Source organism: Lutjanus erythropterus, chromosome 12 (assembly GCF_056507025.1).
Source record: "Lutjanus erythropterus isolate fLutEry1 chromosome 12, fLutEry1.hap2, whole genome shotgun sequence".
Classification (NCBI taxonomy): Eukaryota; Metazoa; Chordata; class Actinopteri; order Lutjaniformes; family Lutjanidae; genus Lutjanus; species Lutjanus erythropterus.
In genome coordinates this window covers 31,716,881-31,744,642 of record NC_139328.1, presented here as the reverse complement: position 1 = coordinate 31,744,642, position 27,762 = coordinate 31,716,881, and the positions used below count along the sequence as shown (strand labels likewise).

The window sequence follows — 27,762 nt, the reverse complement described above, 5'->3', positions numbered from 1 at the left end:
TAAAAATAACATGCAGCACTCAAACACATACAGTACATAGTACCTCATATAGTACTGACTTTTATTGGGGTGCCCCTGTACTGAGGTTGTTGGTCCTCTGCAGCAGCCACCAGTTTGATTGCCACATTACTCTATATCATGATAGTACTCCTTATAAGAAAGAACGGAGCTGATATAGAAAATAATGAACTTTAAAGAGCAATATGTAGTATTTGCACATGGAAAAATGAATACAGCAGTCCAAACAGTGAGTTGAAGAACCCAAGAACAAAAGCCCACTGCTCTGAAAATGCAAACTCTGAACTTTGAGGTAAGTGGCGGCCTGTTTCACTGCCTGCCAGACTCCATTAACATTTTACTAAATTAAACATTACAAGCACTAATATGGACTCTAAGTAACAGTTTTTATTCTGGCCTGGAATAGAAATTTCAAAGGGGAACATCGTGGCTCGATCACTTAACATGTAACATGTTTCCTTGACCTCTGATGGCACAATGTGGTAATTTTATGGTTTATTACAGTAAAAATATTACAGAATTCTCCTTTAAAGCAACACAAGAAAAAAGGGAAAATAAGATAATATGAACCCTGAAAAACTTCGGAGTATACAAAGCTAAGACGCCACGTAACCAAAGTTAATTATAAAAACATACAGCAGCTGCGTTCCCTCAAGTTATACTGGGCTCATTAACTTATTTTTCAGTTCATTTAAACAGAATTTCTTTAATGCAGCATTTAAAACTCAACCTGTTTCTTAATTGCAGGTAAATATTATTTTCATCCATTAACAAAGATTGAAACTCAATGTGGTGGAAGCAAGTTTTAAACGTATGTATAATATTATTACCATAGTGTCTGCCTGTATCTGCAAAATACCTGCACATCAGGTCTGACTACATAAGTTAACACATAACTCGACAGTAGCAGTGGTACTTAGCCTTTTTCCATCTTGTTTTTGCAAACCAACAGTGGTTGACCTTGACATGATCAGCAGTATAGTGCTTAGCTCCACTGTTTGCTGTTTTAATGACAATGTCATTAAAGGACCCAAACTGAGTAAACATGATTCCAGGCTACAACCAAGGCTCATTAACGCAAAGCTATAGGCCTGTGTGGACCAAGTGATTAATGCTGATCGATGTTCACCTCATTATGAAAACAAAGAGTCAAGCTTATACCATGGCGTCTAGTTTGAGGACAATGAATGTGTGCAAAACATGATAGCTACCAAATAATATATATGTGCAGTATATACCGTATGTGTAAAGCCGTTCATGCTGACAAAATACACTGAAAATGGTAACTCAGTGGTGAGTAGCTACACTATAAAGTACATTAGGTGTTATATTAAGATTAAGAAAACCAACACAAAACATCAAAACTTAAAAAAATAACTGTAATGGTATAAAATAAATGATCACTCAATAGGAATTTTATAGGAATATTATACAATCAGTATCCAAAATACTTTATTGATCCCTACATTACAGTTGCTCCCATTCAAAATTGAAACATATATCAGCATTATTACAGTGTAATTATGCTTATATATGTTTCAATAAATAAGAAGCATCTAATAATGTGTGTATTATACCCCAATATCTAATACTGTACATATAGAGAAAAATAAAAAGTAAGAAATAAGTTTTTAGAAAGTATAACAGTGTAATAAACAATAATTCTGAAAAATTATCTCAGATAAAAAAAACTTTTGATTACATTGATTTCACTTCAAACTTGCATAAAGGCTGCTTGCCTTGCTGAGAACGCCTTAAGAATGGAGCTTGTTCACTGGTGCACCGTTTGTGTTAGAAGTTACCCAGAAAGATGATTTTTTTTTTCCCTTTTCTGACAATCTTAAATGTCCTGGGATTGTCACCAGAAAATGAAAATACAAATACCATGTGCAAAACCAATGACATTGCGACCTTTTCCATATAATTAAGTAATTAGTTAACTTATTCTTGCCTTGGAACATGGCCACAGCCATGTCTTTAATCTGAATTTGGAATATATAGCCATGTGGTAACAGTTAGACAACAACAAAAAAAAAAAAAAACAATTTCATGCAGCCACTGACTGTTCATGCTCATTATAAAATTTCCTATTTGTGTCACATGAGGAATCAAAATTTGAGCTGGGGCACTTTCCACTGTCAGCCAGCCAGCACAGCATGACACCACTGATCTTCAGACCCCCTTGAACTGTTTCTAACATTTTGTTTGCACCAGAAGATCACAATTAAAAACTGTGACAACTGATGCATCCATTGAGCTGTTAAAAGGAATCATCAGCCTTTTGTAGACCCACTCAAATGACTCATGGTGTACACAGTGATTGTCATGGGAGGGTGGTCTCTCTTATGACAAAGGCACCCCGCTGTCTTCAAGGTCAAACTGTCAGTGTGTGCTCTTTAGAGATGCTACGTATGTAGCTTGAATACAAGCAGCTCCTGAGGGTGTTTACACCATTGATGGCTTGTTGAGATTCACAGTAATTACAGAAGGAGTGAGAGTTTGTCTATTAGGTGTGAGAATTTAGGCTTTTGATGAGGGATAGTTCATACTAACTGAAGTAAAATTGTATAGTAGCAAGTAAACCAAACTGTCTCTTCAGTGGTGTAAAGACAAGCAATACTGAAGTCTTAAATTCATCCTCCACACTCCATCATGAAAAAATGCTTTTATTTTTATGATTTATTATTTAAGAGATTGCGACTAACATTCACGTTTTTTTCTTTTCTGTAACAAACCGACCTCTTGGTCAATGCATTGTTGAAATACGGTTATGGATAGCAATAACAGCCTATTCTGTGTGGCCCAGCAGAGATGTATTTTCCAGCCTGTAGTGACTAGTCCAGTCCAGCAAATTGAAAACAAAACACTCACTTTGTAAAATGTCCTCTATCTAAGGTCTCACATACAGAGAGTGGGTCACGCAAGGACACAGAAATACTCAAAAATTACATCAGAAATGGGGAGCAGAGAAGATCAAGAGCGAAGAGAAGTGCTGCAATGTTGCAGAGGAGATATATGACAGGCGAATGAAAATACGGTGCAAATGAGCAATGTGAAATGGCTTCAAAGACAAAGAAAGATAGCCAACATATTCATTTCCCCTCCCTCTGTATACCAGTGCATTCAACCCCTCCTGCTGCCACTCATGATGTAAGGCTGAGGCAATTAACCTCCTTCATCTGTCATACACTTGTGGCTTTGTGTGTGCATGCTGCGGTGTGTACTTCTTAGTGTTTGTGCATGCCTGCACGTTCACGTGCATTAACGTGAGGGCACATTTAGTGTTTATTTAGCGTGGGCGAGCCAGTTTGTGTGTTTGTGAGTGTGTGTGTGTTTCAGATCAAAGATAAAATCCCATCGCCTTTCACCTCAGGGGAGATGATGTCATTCTCTGCACAGCATGAAGTGATGCTGGCAAACAGCTGACTTTACTCACGATAACAAAAAAAATCCTCTTTTTCTTGCAGCTGCAGCATGACATCATGTGTCATGCATTACACACACGATGCTTTGACTTTTAAAACTGATGTCATTATTTTTATGAGATTTGTGCTGGTTAAGTACATATTTTAGTTTTCTTAGAGCAGGTTTACTCTGTGGACCGCTGCTGAAAACAACAAAACAACAACAACAAAAAATGTTGTTTAGATGGCACTTCTTTTCAGGAGACAAAAATGAATAATTACATCCTTTGATTGCAAAAGTCATTAATTTTTTTTCTGATTGTGCTAATTTATGCATGGTTAACAAATTAGAAAAGTCAGAGGAAGAGAGTTTCATAACAATGAAATTTTGCACGCTGTGCTCCAACGATTTAGCCGCAGGTTATCAAGTGTATTATTCATGGCTTTTTTTTTTTTCTTTTTTTTTTTTCCAGATTTGCAGGATGAGATTCATAATGTCATCACAGAAAGCAACCTTGTCTTCTTCAAGAATAACTCGGTGTTTTATTGATATGCACTGTAGCCAGCACCCAACTAAAACATTCAATCATACATATCCATAGTGTTTATACTATAGTGTTACAGTAATCAATGTTTTTATGTCAAGAATGTAAGTTTTTTTATGATTCTGTGTGGTGCACCTTGAACGAATGCTTCCGAAAAAAAAGATGACTGCCTTAAAATTGAAACAAATAAAAACTAAGCTATCATATTGTATTCTACTAACAGTAAAATATATATTTTTAATTTGGATACACCCTCATTTTAACATAATATGACAACAGTATTTACAAAACAGAGAAATGAGCCATTATGTTTTGAAAAGAAAAACAACAACTTCAGAGAAAAATAATCTTATTTTCCTCTTCGCTTGTTCCCAGAGACAATGCATCAATGACATATTTTGTCTAGTTATGTTAACTATAAGAATAATCACAAAGCAGCTATGAAGGGTGACATTTAGGGTGCAAGTAGTATTGTTAGCTCCTGACACCTGAGTGCTAATAGCGTCTGCCTTTATTCACTTGATGTAGCGTGTCTAAATAAAATATTTATGTATATAATAATATAAAACAAGACACTGTGGTTTTAGGAGCTGTCAGCTTACATGTTGGAAATGTTCACTGACCAACAAAAGGTAGTCGAGCAGCATTTATTAGTGTTCTCATGATGTTAATAGCCTTTACTCTCTCTGAACTCTAAACAAACACCAGATTACTCTTAGATGTAAAGACTGGTTTGCTAGCTTTCAAGATACAACATTGTTGGAGTTGTTAGGAGGTTTATTTTGTCACATTTTCTCCTGTTTCCAGTTTATCCACGATTATCTGTTAAACCTTGCGCCTAAGCTAACCATGTTTTGAACACAGAGAGATAAAACTGTCCTCATTGAACTGTAGGTAAACCATGGAGTGTTTATTTGTGAAGATTTTTCACATTGGAGTATTTATGGTGCTAACGTTTAAGCTAAATTATGCATCTAAGCTAATAGCATATTGAACACAGATAAAACTGACATTCTCAAGGAACTGAAGGTAAGGCAGCAAACCCACTTATTTAGTTTATTTAAAGACATATCATAGGTAACATTGGAGTATGCTAACATTTGATGGGTAACTCTTGCACCTGAGGTAACAGCCTATTGAACGCTGGCTAATAAAAATGGCTTCTCATTAAACAAACTTATTTAAAGGATACGCTAGTTCACATTGCAGGGTTTATGTTTTGAGACTATGGGGGAAAAACAGTATGACAAGTGTTACTGAAGGAAAAAACACAGCGACATTCGCTGAATCACAGATGTGGAAAGCAAGGTCAGCTGGAATTATTACGTGTCACATCGAATGTGAAGGTTATCAGACACCCAGCACGCCTCCTTCGCCCTCTCGAGCAGCAGATAAGATGAGACGGAGAGAAGACACTCTCACTAACGTTACGGTCCCAGCTAATTACCGTCATGAAGCCAGAAGCCAGTCATTTAGAAACTCCTTCTGACCACATAAACACACTGAGTCCAAACGGCTGACGGAGTTAAGACTGATTTGTCGAGGGGGGGCTTACACTCACACACACACTCACACACACACAAGAACAAATTCATACAAACCCACAAAGACAGATAACAGAAGCTGTAATTACACAGTCGCTGTTCAGCCGAGGGTGAATGACACACAGCTAAAGAGACAACGCCTTATTCCAAACACACACACACAGATCTAAGGATAGGATGTTTTACCACTACTACAGTTACAATTACAACCACAAAGCAGAAGGGTAGATAAGTGCAGATATGACGATGGATGGACACTCTCAAATACACAAATATATAATTATATGAGTACATAGATTAGGACGGAGACACTTTGCTAGACGAAGGTCAGTAAGAATTATGATGTTTTCTCTCAAGGTTATCACAATTTGTGCGTATTAGTGTACATATTTGTGTGTGCGTGTGTGTGTGTGTGTGTGTGTGTGTGTGTGTGTGTGTGTGTGTGTGTGTGTGTGTAAAATCACTCAAGAAATCAAAGCATTTTTCCACAAAATGTGATGATTTGCCTCTTACCCTCTCTGTCCTTTTCTTTAAAGGCTCAAACAGATCTGTGCGTCTGCGTGTGTGTGTGGGAGAGCGAGTCTCCGGAGAGGGAGAGCTTTTGTCTATTCAATTGCCAGTATGTGTGTGTTTGTGTGTGTGTAGCTGAAAGAGTGAACAGTAATTGGTGGGCAGGAGAAAACTCACTCCATTTTCTTGGTTGGCTGGTCACTGTATGTTGAATTCAGGTGAGGATTAAGAACAGGAGAGAGGTGGAGAGGAGTTTTGTGTAAGTGATTTGCTGAGTTCAGTGCTTATGTTGTTCTCTGTTAATTACAGCAGCACAGTGGCAACCTGGAGCAATAAATTAAAGGGTATCTTTTGAAATATTAAAACAACATCACAACATCATTCCTGCAAACTTCAAACAAACACAGTTTCCTCTTGTATTTTCACCCCACATATCCCTCTACAAACTCTTTGTTGACACTGAACCTGAGGCTTTGCGGGCCTGTTTGATATGCCAGTCTTGGTATTACTAATGTCCACACTTAATTTTACAGTGCATTAACAAGACAAAAACTAGAGATAATACGCTGTCTGGCCAAAAAAAAGTCACCACCTGGATTTAACTAAACAAACAGATAAGAGCCTTCCATTGGATAATTACTGCAGTGATTAATATGTTTCAGCTGGTAACAAGTTATTTAACCTTAACTGATGCAGTGAGGAGCTTCTCATTTCTTAAATAACCTTGTCAGAAGACATGGAAAAGATGTTACTCTGTTTCAGAAGGGTCAAATTATTGGCCTGCATCAAACAAAGAAAACAACAAGGAGATTGATGAAACTACTAAAATTTAGTTAAGAAGTGTCCAACACATTATTAAAACCTGGAGGCATAGTGGTGATCCATCATGTAGTCATAAAAAAATCTTGAATGATGGTGATCAGAGATCATTTAAACATTTGGTGAAATAAAATAATAAAAAATCAACAGTAGTAATTCACGGCTATGTTTAATAGTGAAAGTAAGAGTATTTCCACACACACGATGATAAGAGAACTCAAGGGATTGGGACTAAACAGCTGTGTAGCCTGAAGAAAAACCACTTATCAGTGAGGATAATTGGAAAAAAAGGCTTCAGTTTGCTAGTGAGCGTAAAGACTGAACTCTGGAGCGATGGAAAAAGGTTATGTGGTTTGATGAGTCCAGATTTATCCTGGTCCAGGGAGCAGTGTTATGATCTGGGGTTGCTTCAGGTGCTCAGGTTGTTGGGATGTGGTGGAGAAGACTTTACGCAGCGGTCCGACTCTCGCACCATCAGTACAAGATCTTGGCAAAAATTAATGCAACTCTGGATGGAAATAAATGTTATAACATTGCATAAGCTTATTGAAATGATGCCATGGTGAATGTGTGGCGTAATCAAAGCTAAAGGTGGTCCAACGAAATATTAGAGTGTGGCTTGTTTTTTCCCAGGCATTTTAAGTTCTTTATTAGATGGTATGAGACCTTTATTAGAACCTTATTAGATTTTATTAGACGTAATTAGGAACACATTGCAGCAGAACTGTTCTGTAAGTGAAATCACAAATCTCAATTCCTATCTCTTGATCAAATTATATTCTCAATCTTACTAATAACATCAAAGGGATAGTTTAGATTATTTGATGTGTGGTGGTATGACGTACATTGAGTTAATCAGTCAATTTCCATTCTATTTTCTGAAGTTTGATGTCTGTGTCTCAGTGCTCTCCATTTCTCTCTCACTCACAGTCATATCTAGGAGCAAAAGCCAGACCGGCAAAAGATCCCATGATCAACTTGACCAAAAGCACAATCTTTCTCTAACCCTAACCAAGTGTTTCCTGTGCCTAAACCTATCCAGATTTTAACAACAGCCTGGGCACTCTATAAAACATAATTAGTTGAAGGAGTAAAGAAACAGCACATACAAATCTAGTGCAAATTTTGAAAATCAAGGGTTATCTTCTAAACATAGCCCTCACTCACTGAGGAGATGGAAGAGGACAAGGCCCAGGCATGGATGCAACATTTGGTTTAGTTGATAGTTGTGGAAACAACAGACTTTTACAGTTGGAGATAGACAGTGCCAGATATTTGTCATAAATCAGAAGAAACATGAAAGAACTGTGGCCTTGGGAAGAAACAGGAGGAGAGGACAATGAAAAAGTCTCCTGGGAAAATTTAGAAGGTTAGCAAGTATGGCAACGACAGTAAGCTAGCACACGCAGCACCAGGGCTGTGAAGCTGAAGCAGCTAAATGAAGTTCAGCCATCATGGGTTTCATAATTCAAAGCAGTTGTTTCCCTACTGTGACATGTCAACATGTCTTCCATGACAAAGGTCCATTGTCCTAATGTGGTTTGGAGAACATGTGTCTGGTTTTCCAGACTGCTGCAAGTCAAGACTGCAGTAACAGTCTGCTGCTGTGTGTGTTTGATCAAGCTGCTCACTAAAACCCTCTAAATATTTCAAGGCTTTTTGCCCTGCAGTTGTCTCTGTGTCTGTCTCTCCCACTTATACTTCCTCCTCTGTTTTTCCCCGGCGTTGTTTTTCACCTCCCATCTCCCTGCCGTCCTCTTCAGGTGTCCTGTGGAACCTGTCGTCATGCGACGCCCTGAAGATGCCCATCATCCAGGACGCCCTGGCCGTGCTGACCAACGCTGTGATCATCCCCCACTCAGGCTGGGACACCTCCCCTCACACGCAGGAGGACCGCAAGCTGCACCTACACTCGTCCCAGGTCCTCCGCAACGCCACGGGCTGTCTCCGGTCAGTGTCACCATCTGTGTCTCCAATGTTTCTATTTCTTTTCCAACACTAAGAAGACATACATATTTATTTTTTTATTTTTAATTTATTTTTGTATGACCTAAAGTATTTATACATTTTATAACCACATATTATTAGCATAAATGTGAAATCTGTAAATAAAATATAAAATGCCCATTATACATCATTAAATATCAAGGAAACATGTTAGGATATACTCACATCATTTCAAAGAAGGGCACAACAACTGTAGCGTTGTTGTGCCCTTCCTCAAAATTTCTGTTCTAGACCAGAATAATAATAAGTTTGCCTGTTTCACAGTAAATGCAGAATGTTTACCAAATGAGTTAGTGTCTGTTTATGAGTCCTAAGAAATCATTAATAATCTTAAAAGGAGTTAAATTGGTCAGTTAAATTGAGCAAAATGTTAACGGAGTCAAGCAGTGATAGAGACAGCCACTAAAGAGTAGTTATTTTCAGAGCAGTGGGCTCAGTATTACAGGCTTAACTTTACATTGACAGCCAACTGACAGTTGATCAACTTAAAGTGACTGACTTGTCTTTACTTGTTATTGTCAGTTTATGACGTTGGGCCCAACTCGTGCTCCTGCAGCCAGTCCAAGCTCAAGGGCAGAGGGAAACAACTTGCTTCAACCACAGATTTTAAATCAAATAACCTATTTAATATACAGTCACTAGCTCCAACTCAGTATTTGGACTGCTGCACTCATTTTTGCTATGTATTGCTCCTTTAATGTCCAAGTACATCTGAGAACTTACATATTCCTTCACTTTTCAGAGATGTTTTTCTGCTATTACGCCACATTCAAACAGAGGAATAAGTGTCTCTTAGTTCAAAACAGTCTGTTATTTTTAGACAGTATTCTGTGTTATTTTTACCACTGTACACACAGAGAAGTGACAGACTTAGCTGCATTTAAGATGACTCACCACTTGGCTTTAGAGCTGCTGTGGCTTTTCGTTTTCTCACTTGAGACATGATGCTAGTCATACAGTACAGTCTGGAAGTGGTGGAACTGTGACACAGATTTTTTTTTTGTTGTTGATGTTTTGGCTCTGTACTCCAGCATGTTCAGATATAAAAAAAAAAAAAAGGAAAAAAAAAGACAAAAATCTCTTATCTTTTCCACTCATTTACATATTATCAATGAAGCGCTTACATCACTTTGCATATGCTAGGATCATGACTGTGGTCAATATGGCTCAGGAGTTTAATAAATGTCCTGACGTTCCATTGCATCAAATGTCATTGACTATGTTTTTCATAATTTCCTCTTGTCCTCTTTTGAGGTATGCTTGACATAGTCTCTTAAAACTATGGAAAATATGGAAAATATTCCCGCTCCTCCATCACGGTGAACACTTCTGACTTACTTAATCTGTTTTTTGAGAATCAGGTCGGGACATTGATCAGATTTCCCCTTTCACACACGTAACTCACAACAGGAGACACATCTGCATCAGACGTGTTCTCACTTGTTGGAATTAGTCCTTTGGAGAATCCTTGTGTTTTGGTTACCTTAGAATGAGCCATCAGAGCCCTACAGAGGGCGCAAGTCCTCCCTTACCAAGACCACCATATTTCTACAATAATTCAGAATGGACAAACCAAACACTGGCTCTAAATATGACCTTTCACGTTTCTTAGCAAGTTTCTTGGACACCATAGTTTCTCCTACACACTTGAATGGGGAGAATGAGACAAGACTTTTGCGATCTGCAAGCTCACCGCTAGATAGTACTAAATCCTACATACTGGTCCTTAAAATATTTACCGTCCAGTCCAGTTGATTCAGATATTTACGTTCACTCATACAGCTCCTCCAGGTAACGTCTAGATAAGTGTAGAGTAGCAGTGCATGTGTGAAAGGAGCTTTATTAACTTCCTGTGTCTGGCATTAATCATTTGTTGGGGTTTTTTTGGCAACAAGGTGTAAATGCAATATTGACATATTGTCGACTTATAAATGGATTGCTGCCCCTGGGAATGACGCTGATTAAAGCTGTGGACTGAATCAGAACAGGAAATTTGTGAGCCATAAATTCAAAGTAATAAGGTGAAAAATGCACCTGAGAGGGGCGGGGTACTGCAGTCTGATGAGTGTGTCACGAGTCATGACAGACCCCTTTCATGTACATGTAGTCATTAAATCCATTGCTAATATGAAAATATTTATCATAGTAGCTTTAATTATAATACAAACTTTTACACAATCTCAACTATATTACACTAAATTTCCTTTGTTAGGAGATGAGCTGTATATTATTAATGCTTTTTGATGAATTGCATTAATGTACAGTACAGAATAACCAGTCATTTAATTCCCTACAAAAATGCATTAAGGTACCTTGAGCCTTCTTCTCTAAGATGTATAAATATGCCCATTATTGGCTTATTTGTGCTTGTTGTGGGTATTAATTGACTTGGCTCATTCTTACTAATAGTGAATAAAAAGTACAACAAGATAATGAAGGCATGTTCAATAGTGGTGGTGTCAGACTAACCTCACAAACTAATACATCATCTGCCTTTTAAACACCAGAATTAAACATAGCGTCTGTGTCTGTGTGCGCGAATATGTGTGTGTGTGTGTGTGTGTGTGTGTGTGTATGAATTGTGATGCTGAGACAGCAGTCCCTCTCAGCTCTCCGCTCTGCAAAATTCAATAAAAATGCTCTGCGGTACTGATAGCGATGTATAGAAGTCTGAGCTTTAGTAATTCCATTTTGTAAATGCTCTCTAGTATTTCATCCCGAGGAATCCATCGTAATATTGTTTTGTATCATGACATCTGCCTTAAAGGTATACAGACTCATCTAGCTTTCATTTCAGAGCTCCTGTGCTCTCCATCCTGCACAATTCAATACAAGTCACATGCAGGCATTGCAAGTATTAAATCTTAAAATTCCATGTAAAAATGTGTTAGAGTAGTTTCTGTCCAGGAATACAGTTTAATAATGATGAGTCTTCCTGAAAGACAGATATAATAGAAGCATCCCATCCAGCTCATTTCAGTATTAAGTATTCTTAGGTATTCTTTATGAAGAGTTTATCACTCAAAAATAATCTGCTTCAGGACAAACTGAAAACTGTGTGTTCTTGTAGGACACCAGACATCTGAATCACCATCAACAAGTCAGATTTTGTTTATTTCATGTATGCATAAAGTTGCTACTGACTGGTTAGGTTAAAACAAAACACACTTCTCGTAATTTTTCTAAAATGAACACTATTTCAGGCTGAATGAATGAAGTGAAACTAAGTGTGCTTTCACACCTAATCTATTTAGTTCAGTTAAAACAAACCCTGATGCATTTGCCAGTGCAGCTCATTGGGACTGTTGAAAGCTGTCAGTCGAACCCTGGTGTGAACTGAAAAAAGAGCCCAACACTGACTGAAAAGGTGTGACACTGTCTGGGTCCAAGCGAACTTTGCTGCTGTGTGTTTGTGGAGTGAAAGCAAATGATTGATTTTATGACAGCATATATGTGATTTTAGCATGACTTCAGAAGCTAGAGTACAAATAAATCCAACCTCTGATTGTTCAGGGAACAATCGTATAATCGCTCTGTAAAAGCCATGCATTTATTTTGGCAGTATGATGGACCCCAATTATTACTATACAAGATGCTACCTTTTCACCCTGTCTCTACCTAACAGTCCTGATATTCATAATGTACAATCGATGTGCGGTCCAGTAATACTAAAAATGCTTATCATCAGTTATCTCTTTGTGAATTATTTGTGACAACAAAGAACATAAATATAGCAACACATCAGAAGCATTAAAATGCTGCAGGAACCTCTGTCAGTTACCAGAATTTGATTTCATGGTGCTGATGCAGGATGACAATCGCCAAAACTGTCTAATCAAGAGTTAGCTGTCAGTCTGTGTAATGTCACGTTTACTTCTCTTGCTTCATTTGTGAAGAGTCAGTGTGAACAGAGACTGGACGAGAACTAAAATGCGACAAAACAATGTCATTTTTTTTCTCTTGGTCTGGGCCAATTGAACCAAACTACAGATGTGAAAACACCCTAACTGGCAATCCAATCGATCACCTATAGCTCATACTAAGAAGCTGTTGAAAGAGACAGTTCAGCCCATAATCAAAAATACACACTTTTCTTCTTACCTGTACTGCTGTTCATCCACCTAGATAGTTTTGGTGTGAGTTGCAGAGTTTTGAACATATCAGCCATAGAGATGTCTGACTTGTCTCAAATAAAATGGGACTAGATGGCACCGGGCTTGTGGTGCTCAAAGCATCAAAAAATACTTTTGAAAAAATCAACACCAGTACCTCTTTCCAGAAGTCATGACCAAGTTACTCAAGATCATCCACAGCCCTTGTGAGCAGTTTCATGTAAGAACTATTTTCTTCCTAGGAGAATGAAAGTAGTTCTGGTAGGCACTACTGCAGAGAGAAAGTAGTTCCTACATGAAACTGCCCACAACAAGATAGTCTGTGGATTATCTTGAGTTAGTGGGTCATAATTTCTGACCACAAGCCAAGTGCTATCGGATATCTCCAAAACTTGGCGACCCACAGCACAACAATGTAGTTGGATAAATAGCACTACAGGTAAGAGGAAAAACTGGCACTATTGATCTTGGGGTGAGCTGTGAAGGAGTGCTTTTCAGGGCCTTTAAAACTAGACATAGTTAATCATTGGATATTTCAACACATAAAATTTTTATTGGCGAGTTACTGTCCAAACTCTGAGTATTACCAGGACCGCATGATGAAATTTCCATGGCTGAGACTGAGCTCATAAATTTTTCTAGCAGAGACACGTCGGCCGTGTACCAGACATGTTTTGAAGTGCTACTGGATCCCACCCATCAAACATTTCAGCATCAAAAGAGGAAAAAAACACATCTAGCAGACAAAATAATGACAACTTAGCTTGAAACACTGACAAACTGTGTGTGTATTTGTCTTTTTACCCGTCTCTCATTGCGTGGAGCTATCTTGCTTCTATCTTATTATCCCTGCAGACGTATAAGTTAGCTTTAATTAAGTGACAATCCTCTGTAATGACATCTGAAGCAGGGCTGTGTGTGACATTTCTAAATATTTCCTCTGGAGGATGTGGCAAAAGTGCAGCACAAGTTGAGCGAGAATAGATTGGGACTGCTGCCACGACTACATTTGCATGTCTGTCTGCAAGGTTGTCTGGCTTCCTGTTTGTGTGTGTGCGTGTGTGTGTGTCGCTGTTTGTCTCTCTATCTAACTACATGTGTGAGCCATTAATCTCAGCCGCAATATGTCTCTTCACCTGCTCCCGGTGAAAATAAACTACACATATTGGGTGCTAACAAAGGCTTTAGTCGCTTCTAATACTGTATGTCTGCTGGTGTGTGTGTGTATGTGTGTGTGTGTTGCAGGAGATGGCTTTGTGTGGATCAGCTCCCTAAACTCGAAGGGCTAATTCATCTTTCTCACGCCTCGTTAGGGAATGCTGGGAGTCTGATTAAAGATTGAATATTTCATGGCGGGTTTGGTATATCGCCGGCCACCTGCTCTCTCTCCCTCTCTCAGTCTCCCATTATCCTCCTCGCCTTCTCATTTTCTCCCTCCACCTCTTTTCTCTTTAGTCACTCTCTCCTCCCTCGCTCCGTCTCCATCTCCTTCTATTACTCCACTTCTTCTCTCTCCATCATATTATCCCTTCTTTATCCCTCTCTTCGTCTGTCTCCCCCTGCCTCTGCCTTACCGTCTCTCATTTTCACACACACACACACACTTTATGCCTCTGCTTACTCACTGCTCGCTTCCCTGTATGTGTGTGTGTGTGTGTGTGTATGCTGTCATGCCAACTAACAGGAAGTGCTCAAACTTGTGCTGCTAGAAAGCTGAATATGAATTATGTGCATTGAATTTGCAGATGTGACAAATTCTACAGCGCCTGATGCAGAGCAGGTTAACCCAGTTTGTTATTTAGTGTACGAGCTGATAAGGAACAGAAACACATTAATACCACCCAGACATTTAAACAGACTTCTTGCGTGTGCTGGAGATGCTCGAAAACATTTGAGTTTTAATGTTTAAAGGTTTGAAACATGCTTGGATTTTGGATAACGTGCTTGAAATTGTAACTGCATTCCTTTTGTACTAAATCGCTACCCGACTAAATATTTGTCTTTTTAGATAAAGAATTAAAACAAGTCAGAGAAGCCTAATTGCTTTTCCCTTTTGTAGAAAATAAAGACGACTTCATACAAGCCTCACTTACCAAGTGTGCACGTGTTGCTACACTGTGACCTGTCAATCTTTGTTGATGTGTGCCGTCTGATGGAACAGTGAGTGGGAGGCAAACAGATGACAACATGCTGGGATATTAGTTATTTGTCTAGTCATTGTTCAGTCCCCCCAGGAAGTTGCGATGTTGCTCTTGCAACAATGTCGCAAATTCAACCAATCATTGCAATTTTGCCCAAACTCAAATTTGACCAGTGATCATTGTTCTACCAATAATCGAACCTCATACACATACGTCTCAACAAACAGATTTGATGTTTTATTATTTACTATTGTTTGTGTTATATTTTTCATTTTGTCATGGGTGCTGACAAAAACACAAGGTTTGTTAATGTTATTGACTTTTATCACAGCTCTGTGCACTTTTGTACTTTATAATTTTGTGTTTGCTTTTTTGACTGAGTATAAGCCCCAAAAATATTTTGTTCCTTTGTTGAATACTGCCCAGGTGCACCTCTTCATTTACTACCTTTTTGGTTAGGTTACTTAGGAGACTTTCACATCAGCTACTCGGGCCTGGATCCAAGTACACTTGACCCCAAAGTCCAGCTTGCTTGATTTTTGTGAAAACACAGAGTGCAGTTTTATTCTCCCTGGAACAAAGTGCCTTTGATTTTTTTTTTCACTTGGTCCTACCATGTTTTTTTTTTTTTTTTACAAAGAATGCCTTGAAACATTGCAACTTGCTTTGCAATCTTTTAGAAAAGCTGCTGTGAAATCAGGCCACAACAATCCCCTAAAAAGTCCTGTAAAATCCTGGAGGGACTGATTGTTTGAATGACCTTTTATGTTGGCTTAGCCAGGTTGTTAAAGATACCTTTTCTTGTTGTAGTTGACACATTTTGCAACATGAAACTTTGTTGTGTGTTTCTTTTATTTGCCACCCTTCAGTATAATTATATCAAAAACATATTTTTGGTTGTTTTATAGCATAATAACATCCAGTTTAATGTGATGAGGAAATGAAATAGGGCCTTAATCATTTTGAGCATATATATATATATATATATATATATATATATATATATATAAAGCTAATCCTTCACAATTGTGCAGGAATCCTTGAAAGGTGTAAATGCATCCATTTCTCCAATACCCATGAATAATCTTTACTCTTTCAAGTTGGACTATATCAGTATGCGATCATCTTACAGAGACCTACCTTACGGTAGTGGCAGATGAAATTACACTAAAATTACCCATCTTTTTCCCAGTCTGACTAAAATGGCAAGAAGAAAGCAGCACCTGCAACTTCAGCCCTTGCAGTCCGACACAGTGAGGCACTAGATGTTGTTGTACTGTTAATCTAGTTCATACTCGCCCCCAAATCAGAAACACACACTTTTCCTCTTACCTGCAGTGCTGTTTATCCATCTAGATAGTTTTGGTGTGAGTTGCAGGTTTTGGAGTTATGGTCTGTTGAGATGCCTGCCTTCTCTTCAGTAGAAAAGCCCCCCTTCATTATTTCAGTTTTGTGAACGTCTGCTTGAATTTTTATTCCCACACATGTACAGGCACCTGGAATCTCATGCAGCTGTATCCATTAGCTGGCGTGCTAGAGGATAGATATGAATTATTTGGACTGATAATTGTCAGGCTAGCTAGCTCAGAGCGAGGTGACTGCAGGCTTTCAGTGCCATCAGCATGTTCAGCAAAGCTTGACCAGCTGCTAGCAGTAGAGAAGCTGGAGTAGTACCAAACTGTTTGGAGACAGTCCCCAGTACAGCAAATCAAAGCATCTATACATCAGACCAGCACATACAGGTACTTTACAAAAACATTAGTCCACATCCCACATTTGGGGGATAGAAAACTGGGAATAACTTAGACAACAATGTAGTTTTGCATGTTTTTGAATTACAATTTCAACAAGTTTGTATGAATCTCGCACTCAAGTTGACGTTAACTCTCCATCAGTAGTATCAATTATCATTCTCTGGGGGCTCAGACATTCTTACTGCTCTCCTTTGAGATCCTTTCCAGGAAGGACAACAAACCAGAGATCATTGATTTATATGTTTTTGTTTTTTTACAACCTGCTATCCAGCAGCTTTTCAGCATTTTCCTATATCTCGTATTATATGAAACTGTGTGTTTTCCCACAGAAAGGGCGTGGCCTTGCTAGCTCAGGCTGGATGATATTACTGGTCTGATACATGGTGAAATCAGTTGGTCCAGTATCTCAAGAAAGTACCCAGTGACTGAAGCTGCTCTAATCAGTGGACAGTGTAACCAGTTAGCCTTGAGATCCAGTAAAGAATAGCTTGGCCCCTGAAGCGAAAAGAGGTGATTGAAAGATGAGTGGCAGGGTCAGTTATTTATAAAGGCAGAAGGTCTCTATGATGACGTTGTGACTGTCAGCCACTCAGAGCCGTGAGGAGGCAAATCCCATAGTAACAATTGCTATGAATGAAAACTGTACACAATGTGCAGAGAGTGGGTGGAACAGAAGGTTACACTGGATTATTTATGACCCAGGAGGTTAATCCAGCCATGGTGCCCATGATGGTCAAACATTTACATTGCTTGCAGGCCATCAGTGCAAGCCATCCATGTGTTTGTATTAATTTAGGGATAGTTGTGAGCAGTCATGATTGGTTAATATTTAACAAAAAGGATGGCTCATTTCAGCAGGGCAAACACTACTGAATGATCATGGAAATATTTTAAGATTATTATAGGAATGCTAGTCAGCAGTGCTGCTATGATCTTCTCACTCTTCCAGCACTACACATTGTTACTTGTCATTTCATTTCCAGGTCTGGATAAGTATGGACAAAAGAAAAGAGACTATGGAGAGATACAAACTGATCATGCAAGCAGAATGTTTTTCATGGTATTTGGAGCACAGAGACAGCACAGCACTGTGCCATAGGAGGAAAATGTAGGCTCTGCCTCAGCCTCACACAGTAATTTTACAATTTCACATTTCTTAGAATGCTTTTGTGTTTTTTGCCATTGACCAGTTTTGCAAACTAATGCCCCAGGATGCCCAAAATCTCATTTTAATGGTTCTTAATTACAAAGTACAAATCAGCCAGGAATAGTTATGATTTTAAATTTTAATTGGTCTTTACAGACTGTGTGGGATAAATTATACAAGGAGCGTAATTCCCCTTTACAGTACTTCACTACATGTTTACAATCAGGGAGGCAAAGTCATAAAAACAGCATAAATCAAGGTAAATGAATGGAATAGTGGCTTTAGAATGTGCCAAAGACCACCAGATTTCAGCTGTTATGGCCAGAATGTTTTCCTGTAGGGTCATGCCCCCAGACCCCTAGTTATAATATTATTTAGTAATAGTAAGTAATACAAGTAGCCTATAGGTAGCACTGGTTAGTTTTCTCCGTTTAGTCCCAAATATAAAGCATGGTTGGTGAAGGATTTGAAATGAGAAAGGAAAGCTAGATGTCAAATATGGTCTGTAAAATTTACACAGTACTCTGGAATTTTGAAATGGAAAATGTGTAGGAACCCTGTAACATTGGGGATAGCATCCTCCCTCATACCACTTACCTGTTGTTAGCTTGGAGGCTAACTTCTTCTGGTGTTTGTGGCAGTTAATAAATTGCATTAGCACCATCTTTTGGACTGGCGTAGGAGTGGATTGCAATTACATCTGCGATCCAGCTAACAGAGATGTATGTATGTGGCTCACTGTAAAGAAGACTGTTTTGAATCACATCTGGATTGTATCCTGATGTTAGACACGTGGAATGACGTGTGAAAATGGGGCCAAAGGTTCTTTTCTTCATGATTCAGCGCGACTCCTCATCAGAGCAACAGAAGTAATTTTTTAATTGTTTCTGTAACACATTTTTTGCTTTGCCAAAATAGCTTTTTGTCACTAAAGTACTAAAGCAAATACTTTTTTAAATCTGAATTTTACCACATGAGCTGTCCCTCGTCCTCCCTTGTTCTCCATTTTACAGTCTCCAGACAGTTCTGAACATGTGAGGACAATCATTTCCATCACTAGATCCATTGTGTGTGCATGTTAACACCTAGCACATACTAAATTTGCATAATAATATTGCACACTAACACTTACATATGTAGAATGAGAAATCTGCTCATTTTGTGTATTGTCTTAAGAATTTAGACACAGCTAGAATATCATTGCCTGCACATTTTAAAGTGTGCATGAGCTGGTTGATTCACTCTTATGTTATACTAATTAGCCTTGAGTGCAGCGAGATGACAATGTGTTTTGATTGAAAATGGCTGGAGTGAAACTGAATTTAAACACTCATGCAGCGGCACCCAGCAGAATCCTGCTTTTGATTATAAAATCAGAGACAAAGAAACGGTTTCCCCCTGTTGATACCAAAAGAGTGACATTTTTTGTCTGTTCAGTTTTGCTCACAGTGGCGGCACACTATGGATTAATCAAACTGTGTTCCGTTTGAAAGCTCCCCTAGAAGACACGTAACCTTTTTCCCAGCAGTGTGATTTTTTTTCTCATTATTTAGATTCTTCACACTAAAAGATCATAATGAGAGATAATCTGCGGCCCTGTTGCCTTGCAAGGGGAATGCTTCAGAGGGATTAATTATGCCAAACTGACTGAGGTAAATTGAATCGAATCCATTAACAGGTGATATCCAAAGTAACGTGAGTGTGTGAAAGAAATAAGTATATAGTCTTTAAAAGTACTGTTTACTGCTTTTATTTAGGTATTTATCACTTTGTGTCCTTTGCCATATGTTGCACCGTGCAATCAATCAATCATTACCCTGTGTGTGTGTGTGTGTGTGTGTGTGTGTGTGTGTGTGTGTGTGTGTGTGTGTGTGTGTGTGTGTGTGTGTGTGTGTGTGTATGTACTGAGGTAACCTTGCATCAAGGCTCAAGCTAAACAAAAGCCACAGCAGCTTGACAACACCCTGAAAAATGCAGGCGATTATTTGACTGTATAATTAAAACATGATTCTCTTGTAATTTAATAAATCTGAGACTCCACTGAGGGTCAGAATGAAACAAACAGTTGCATTACTAATTAAACAAAGAGATGTCTGACCTGATTTCAGACACTGAAATTGGCATCATTTGTCTTAGGATTAATATGCCTGTGGTACTTTTGTAACAAAGGCTGCTCACTGTCCTTGTTACTTAAAGGGATAGTTTGGACTTTTGAAGTGGGGTTGTACTTCAGTCACTTCAATCAGAGAATACACAAGAGAATCAAGAATGATTAGTCTTTGGCGATTAGATCCCATCATGGTGAATACAATATACACATATATATTAATAGGGGGTGATGAAGCTGTAGTAGAAAAGGGACACATTTTGTATGGCTATTCTGTCATTTCTGAGAGCGTACTGACATTATTGGTGTTCTACAATCCTAACAATAGTACAGAGACAAATTATGGCCAGTAGTGTATTTAAGCATTAACACTAAATGCATAAGGAGCATGTATAATAATGTATTTGCTGTTTGTTTGTGTGATTAAACGTGTCAGTTGCAGCTGTATAACATCCCACCCTGTCCTTTAAATCACAGATCTGAGACTTAAATGTTGAGGATTGTTATTAAGGACCTGGGAAAACACAAGCCACTAATGGAGTTTTGGCAGCTCGGTGCCATTTCTCACTGACACTGAGGGCATGAGCATCTCCTAGCCATCTTTAATAGTCTGACATTTAAAGGGCATTACACTCAGACTGTCTCTCCTCTCTGTCACACAGACGTGCAGTACACAAGCAGCAGCACATATCAATACGCCTCAACGTACGCGTGTCCTCCTCACGCTCAAGTCCTCAGTTGGACTGTTCATTAATGAGATGTGTACATTGTGTGTTTGTGTGTAACAGAAACGTGAGCTCTGCAGGTGAGGAGGCCCGGAGGAGGATGAGGGAGTGTGAGGGCCTGACAGACGCTCTGCTCTACGTCATCCAGACCGCTCTGGGGAGCAGTGAGATTGACAGCAAGGTAACTCTCCTACACACATGCAACCGACTGCCTGTACACACACACACTCTCATAGCCTCTAGCTCAGAAGTTCTCAATTTTTTCTCAACCAAGTACCCTCTACAAGATAGAAAATATACTGGGAACCCCATCATGTATGTCCCTTGGAATAATTTGATGTAGCTCCTGTTTTCTCTAACACTTCTACTAAGTTATTATGTGAAAGAAAAAAAAAAAAAAAATATATATATATATATATACATATATATACACACACACACATCACACTACTGATAACGTAGGTGTAGATATGTACTGTTCTAATCTTCTTTGTTTTAAAACAGATGTTTTTGAAAATGTTGGCCACTACTCCGACACTCTGACCAGGATAAAGTTATCCACACAGTTGTATTCTCCAGACTTGACTATTGTAATTCACTCCTGTCTGGCATTTACCAGAAATCACTCTCCTGCTTCCAACTGGTCCAAAAAGCAACAGCAAAGTTTCTTACTGGTTTTCAGAGACAACATCACATCACCCCAATCCTGACTTCCCTCCATTAACGTCCTGTGCATTTTAGAATTGATTTAAAGATTTTACTGATTGCTTTTGATCCCTTGCTACATAGCTGAAATGTTAACCCCTTATGAGCCAGTATGCAGCCTTAGATCCTTGGGCGGGGCCCTCCTGACTGGTTCAAAGTCGAAGCTTTAATCTAAGGGTGACCGCACTTTCTCCATCAGGGCCCCATGACTTTGGAACAACATGCCCGAGGACTTGCGTTATAGAGTTATAGACTTGCTAATAAAAGTAATTTTATTCTTTTATTCGTACATATTTATATTGACATTACGTGATGTTATCTTTTTCATTCCTGTTATTTCTGTATATTGACAACGTCATGTAATGTCTCTTTAGTCTCCTCCCTCTATTTTCATTTATTCTTGTTGTCGTTTTTCTTGTTTTACTCTCTTTTACTCTTTTGTATTGTTTTATTATGTTTTAGTGTCTTTTGCTTGTGTCTTAGTTTTACTTCAATTTTAGCTTAATTTTTTTCTTGCTCTTGTTTGGCCTTCTGTTGTTATTTTGCCTCTGGGGCATCCTGCTCTTTTGCTTTGTCTGCCAAAGCACTTTGTAAACTCAGTTATTAAAAGTGCTATATAAATAAAGTTATTACTCTTATTATTATTATTATTATTATTATTATTATTATTATTATTATTATTATTATTATTATTATTTAGAGTTGTGTCCCAGATTTCTGTTAAATCTCTCAGATTTATACAAAAACATGATATAGTCAGGCATAAAAATCTTAAGCTGTACCCTCAGGACCCCTGTCTCACTTCCTGGTTTAGAAAAGGTGGGAGTACTGCTTAAGCACCGATAAGCTTTCTATTTTTCAACAAATTCATTAAATAATGTTGCTATCAGATGTGTCTGAACCATAAAATACAGTTTGTAAATGCAGACTATAATAAATCCTTTTGTTTATAAATAAATAAATACAGACATAAATAAATAAATGTTTTTTTTAATATTGTGATCATTTAAACAAATTAATCAGAAAACTTTCCACAGACATCTTGCCAGAGTGACACAGACCCCTGGGGGTCCCCATACCTGTATTTGAGATCCACTGCTCAAGAATATCCACACACACAATCACCTGAACACACACACACAATGAAAAGTATGTCACCCAAGACTCCTGTATGTGACTGTGTGTGTGAGTTTGCATGTTTGTATCCCTGTCCAATAACTCAAATATTAGTGGTTATTTTTTGCTTTGTTAACATGTGTTTCATGATGATTACTATGCAAAAAATATTCATAATTTACATGAATTAACAGGAGTTATATGCAAATATGTTTTATCTGTGTCTTTGCAGACTGTATTTATACACTGCATATGCTTATTAATTAATTTGTATAAGATGTTTGCCTGTGGTTTGTATGTTAATGTCCAGAGCTTGCTGGCCACAAATTACACACTGTAAAAAAATGTAAGCTTGACTTTGCTTTTAGGCCTACAGTACTGAGCATTTTCTGCAAATTTATAGTCAAATTTCTTCCTGCACTGGCAGATATGAATTTGAGATGGAAAAATAGACACTACTAAGACTCATTTTAAGAAAATATCACCAATCACTGAATAATATCCTGAAACAAACTATGGTTTCACATATGTGCAGTTCTGAAACAAGTTACTTTATTGTCAAAAAAATATTAGAAAGATTTTACAAACAGAATAATTAAGTCTAATAAGTGTATATACAATTAAACCTTGTAATGGGTCAACCTTTTAGTGGTTCAACTTCATTTCATACCAGTGTTCCCACCCTTTTTAAACAAAGAGGTGAGACAGGGTTCCTTAGGATAAATCTTTCGCCTGATCAAATTATTATTATTATTTTTGTTTAAATCTGACAGAAATCTGGGCCACAGCTTTAAAAGGCCAATATTTTAATTAAAAATCCATTTTATAACAAATTTGTATACCTGTGTTATCAGTAGGTATTGTTAATTTTAGATTTTTAGGGGTTTTTAACACATTTTTAAATTGGTTGAAGTTGTGAATTCTTGTTTGGGAAGACCACAAAATTGGAATTAGAGTGTTGGTAAAAAATCTTTTTCTGTAGGACATGATTTGTCCCCATTCTCAAGAGTAAATCTTTTACAAAAATTCTTGCAAAAGTTGTCATTTTTTATAGTGCACCATATATTACCCAACCCAGATGGCCAGTGACACAGAAACATCACTTCTGTGTGTGTGTGTGTGTGTGTGTGTGTGTGTGTGTGTGTGTGTGTGTGTGTGTGTGTGTGTGTGTGTGTGTGTGTGTGTGTGTGTGAGAGAGAGAGAGAGAGAGAGAGCGAGAGAGAAAGAGAGAGAGAGAGAGAGAGAGTGACTGTGCTTTTATGTGAGCCTGTGAGCAACCATGTGTATCTGTTTATGTGGATGTGCTTTCATATGAGCATGCATAGATGTGTGTTTGATGTGTAAAGAGTGTTTCGCTGTGTTGCCTGTGTTTGTGCGTGTGTGTGTTGGGTGGAGATGTGAAGTTTTTAATCCTTCGAAATCCTTCACAAGATCAAAGTCTGAGACTGTTGACTGCATAGCCACTCACAACAATAGGATTAGTGTGTGTGTGTGTGTGTGTGTGTGTGTGTGTGTGTGTGTGTGTGTGTGTGTGTGTGTGTCCATGTTTATACATTGTATATTATACAATCAACACTGCACAGTATGTGTGTGTGTGTGTGTGTGTGTGTGTGTCTGTGTGTGTGTCTGTGTGTGTCTGTTCTCCTGATTGCCATCTGTCCCTCCTTCATGTCCATCTCACTTTGTTTCCATCTCTCTCTCCCTCTTTCTTTCTTTCAAGACCGTAGAGAACTGTGTGTGCATCCTGAGGAACTTGTCGTACCGTCTGGCTGCGGAGACGTCTCACAGCCAGCAGGGGGGGTCGGAGGAGCTGGACGGCCTGTTGTGTGACACCGGCGGGAAGGACGCAGAGAGTTCAGGATGCTGGGGCAAGAAGAAGAAGAAAAAGAAGGGACATGACCAGGTTGGGAAAAAAGAAAGTTCCTATTTCTCATATTTCTTCTTCGTCACTTTTGTTTTTCTTTTTCTTTCTTGATTCAGTCCCATACTTGTTTCTGCTGCTTCATGGGAGATAAAAGTGTTTGGCAGCCTCAGCTGAAGGTTCTTGTTTGCTCACAAAGTACTCAAAGTACTTTGCTCAGATCCATGTAGTTCATAATAAAGTGGATAATGCCTCACAGTAGTCTGCTTATAACTACCCAGACAAGCTAATGGACTGTGCTTGGCTGAATGCTGTTGCCCTCTACTTGCTTGTACAAAAAGGCGGTCAGGGCCTGCTTTCTCAGACATACATGGGGAGCAATGTCTTTATCTGTTGCACACACTGGAGTGTGATTGAGACTGCATGTTTCTGTCCAAATGCAACCTGAGAGGGTATAATAACTAAGCCTGACCTAAAACTGAAGCAGTTAATATAAGCTGGAGCACTGAGTTTGTTTTGTCCTGCACACAATTATTTCCGTGATTACAGCTTGCCTGTTTTCCTCGATGGATATATGGATCACGTATCACATAGTGTCATCAGCAGTCTTACAAGTGACGACATCAAGTCTTCATCTTAATGAACTTAACTGTGACTGAACTATTTATCTAAACCAGTGAAAATCAACCTCAAAAGGCTGCAGGGTGGCCATCCAACCATTTTCTACTACACAATGAAAATTGATTTACACTGTTTTCCCAGGAAGGAGGGACAGACATGCCAGCTTTGTATGATGGATAAATTACTCTCTGTAACTAATAGAGAGGGTTGATCTTTGTGTGATGGCTTTTCAGGCTGTGCAGATTGTGGTAAGATCAGACAGTGAGCTCTGCGGGACAACTAGTGGCTGAAGAGGAATAAAATTCTGTAGAAATAAGAGTAATTCTTATCCCATGAATGTGTACTCCATAATGAGAGAGCTTTAATATCTTGTTCATTCAGTCCCTGCTAGGAGCAGTTTATCGTTTATGCATGATGGAAGAGGTTCCAACTGTTTAATGTTGTATAAACTCTTTTAAATGTCACCAGAGTTTTAACAACTAAAATGCAGCTGCAGTTATTTAATGCAGTGAAATATCCAATTTATCTGTCAATCCATACATCAGATTAATTAAGTTAATAAATTCAGTTAATAGGTCAGTTCATTTGAAAGATGAGTTATGGGCCTTTTAATGTTTGTTCAGTTTATGTCATAAATAATGGTTTTATTAATGACATTTTGCAAAAGTGGCCCACTGGGCTAAGCAGGTGTTTCTGACCTAAACCAACCATTGTGGTTCATGTGGAGTTGATTGTTTGACATCCTCTGTCCTTAGCTAGTCTAAATTAATGTTTACCTCCTGAAGTAGCCCATGTCTTGCAGTCATGCATTATCATGTAAATAATAAACACAAGCCCAAGAGACAAAAACCCATCTGAAACGGCATTTCAAAATTCTTGTCCGACCCATTGCATCCCAACCAGTTACCCTAGTTTGGTGGGAATAATTCCTTAATTCGCAGTGTTAGATGTGAAAATATTCTGGCTCTACAGGCTGTTTTCCTCTCACCTCTCCTCTCTCTTTTGCTCCTCTCCAGGGGCGTCCTTTTCATCAATGCAACAGGACACCCCTCTCCAGGGGCGTCCTGTTGCATTGATGAAAAAAATGATATGTTAACCATTAATAATGGTTAACTTTTTAATTTGTCATTGTAGTAGGCCTGAATGGATTTGTATATTCTTCAACTGTAAAAATGTGTAGCTTATGCACCAAATAAAAAAAGCTTTAATATTTCATCAACTAAGATAGGCATCATATGTCCTGCATCTATTGCTCTGAACCTTTTCCTATAAATTTTGGTGGCTAGACTTCAGTTTCTATAGACTAGCTATAAAAACCAAATCCCAAAGAAAAGAAAAGTCTCTGAGTACACACACAAAGGTACACAGAGTTGTCTTATAATGCTAGCTAGCTACACTTAGCATCTGTCCTCTCTGTGAACTCAATACTTGAGGTCAAGAGATTTGAACTGTAAAAATACTCCAGTGATCAGCTCCCAAGAAAAGCAGAAAACTTTCTATGTGTTCAGTCTGAATGCGCCCAAACCCCAGTCACACATATAGATTCAGAAACTGAAAAAACACATGCTAGTTGACATCAGTTTAGTTCACGTCAGGCATCAGTTCTCATGATATAAATTCATCATAAAAGTGGGACTCAGATGCAAGAAAATGATGCATGGAAACAGATCTCTCAGGAATTGAAACCCCTCACTGTAGACCAGTGAAGTGGCCAACAGCAGAAAATAACTGCCCAATCATAGCTGAGAATGCAAATTACTGGCTGGATGCCTAACGAGAGATGAGAAAGCCTGCAACTTTGAGTGTGTGAACGCTACTTTATCAGAGGAGACATCAACAGGCAGGGACATGGCAGCTGGATGCAGAGGTGGCAAATGGACGTTCTCTCTGTGGAACATGATGAACTGTTGCTCATGTGCATTGTTAGCTCAGTGTTAACTAGTTACATGGGTGAGTGTCGAGTGTTTTCTGTGTCAGGAGTTTAACTATGTTAATCAGTTATTGGAGATAATATGAAGCGAAAAATTTCATCAAGGTGACGTTTTTAATTTGTGCTTTAGTCGATGACTTATCTTGCAGTCTTTGTCTCTCTGTGCTCCTTTATCTCTCCCTCTTTTACTTTCCCTCTTATTTTACAACAGTATAACATCTTATAGAACTTTAATAACCACATAAAAATGTATATTTACACACTAAGTACATAATGCATGAGGGGTTTGCCTTCATTTGTTTAATGCTGTGACTTTATTAGTTGGTATTCCCTGCCAGATGTCCAATAAGTTATATAAACAGTAGTGCAGATAGAAAGTCATCATCTTAATCCTTTATTATGGAGACTTAACTGCGTATTTTCTAAGACACTACCCTTATATGTTTTCATTTCTATCATTTCCTTATCTGTCTTGTGTCAGAGCAAGTATCACTGTTGTTTTGTTTCCAAGTGGAAGATTCACTACCTCATTTTGTAGCTCTCTGCTGTTTGTAGTTCAGGAACATTTGCTCAGTTCATCCTTGGTTCACGCTATCTCCAGTCTTAAATGAATATTTATGAATGCACTGCAGCGTTCTTTGATATTCATGATGTTTGAGCCAGAGTTGTTTTCCACGTCAACCCCTGATATTCACC

The 27,762-nt window shown here is 38.4% G+C and overlaps 1 protein-coding gene across 9 annotated transcripts in view; it reads left to right on the top strand.

Moving 5' to 3' along the window:
* ctnnd2b (catenin (cadherin-associated protein), delta 2b) overlaps positions 1–27,762 on the top strand; it is a 192,556-nt gene that overhangs the window by 141,215 nt on the left and 23,579 nt on the right. For all 9 annotated transcript variants that reach the window (XM_084732042.1, XM_084732043.1, XM_084732034.1 and 6 more), the window contains 3 exons: positions 8,604–8,790; positions 20,897–21,014; positions 24,375–24,557. In XM_084732042.1, coding sequence (XP_084588168.1) covers positions 8,604–8,790; positions 20,897–21,014; positions 24,375–24,557 — 488 coding nt within the window. The remainder of the gene's footprint in view (positions 1–8,603; positions 8,791–20,896; positions 21,015–24,374; positions 24,558–27,762) is intronic.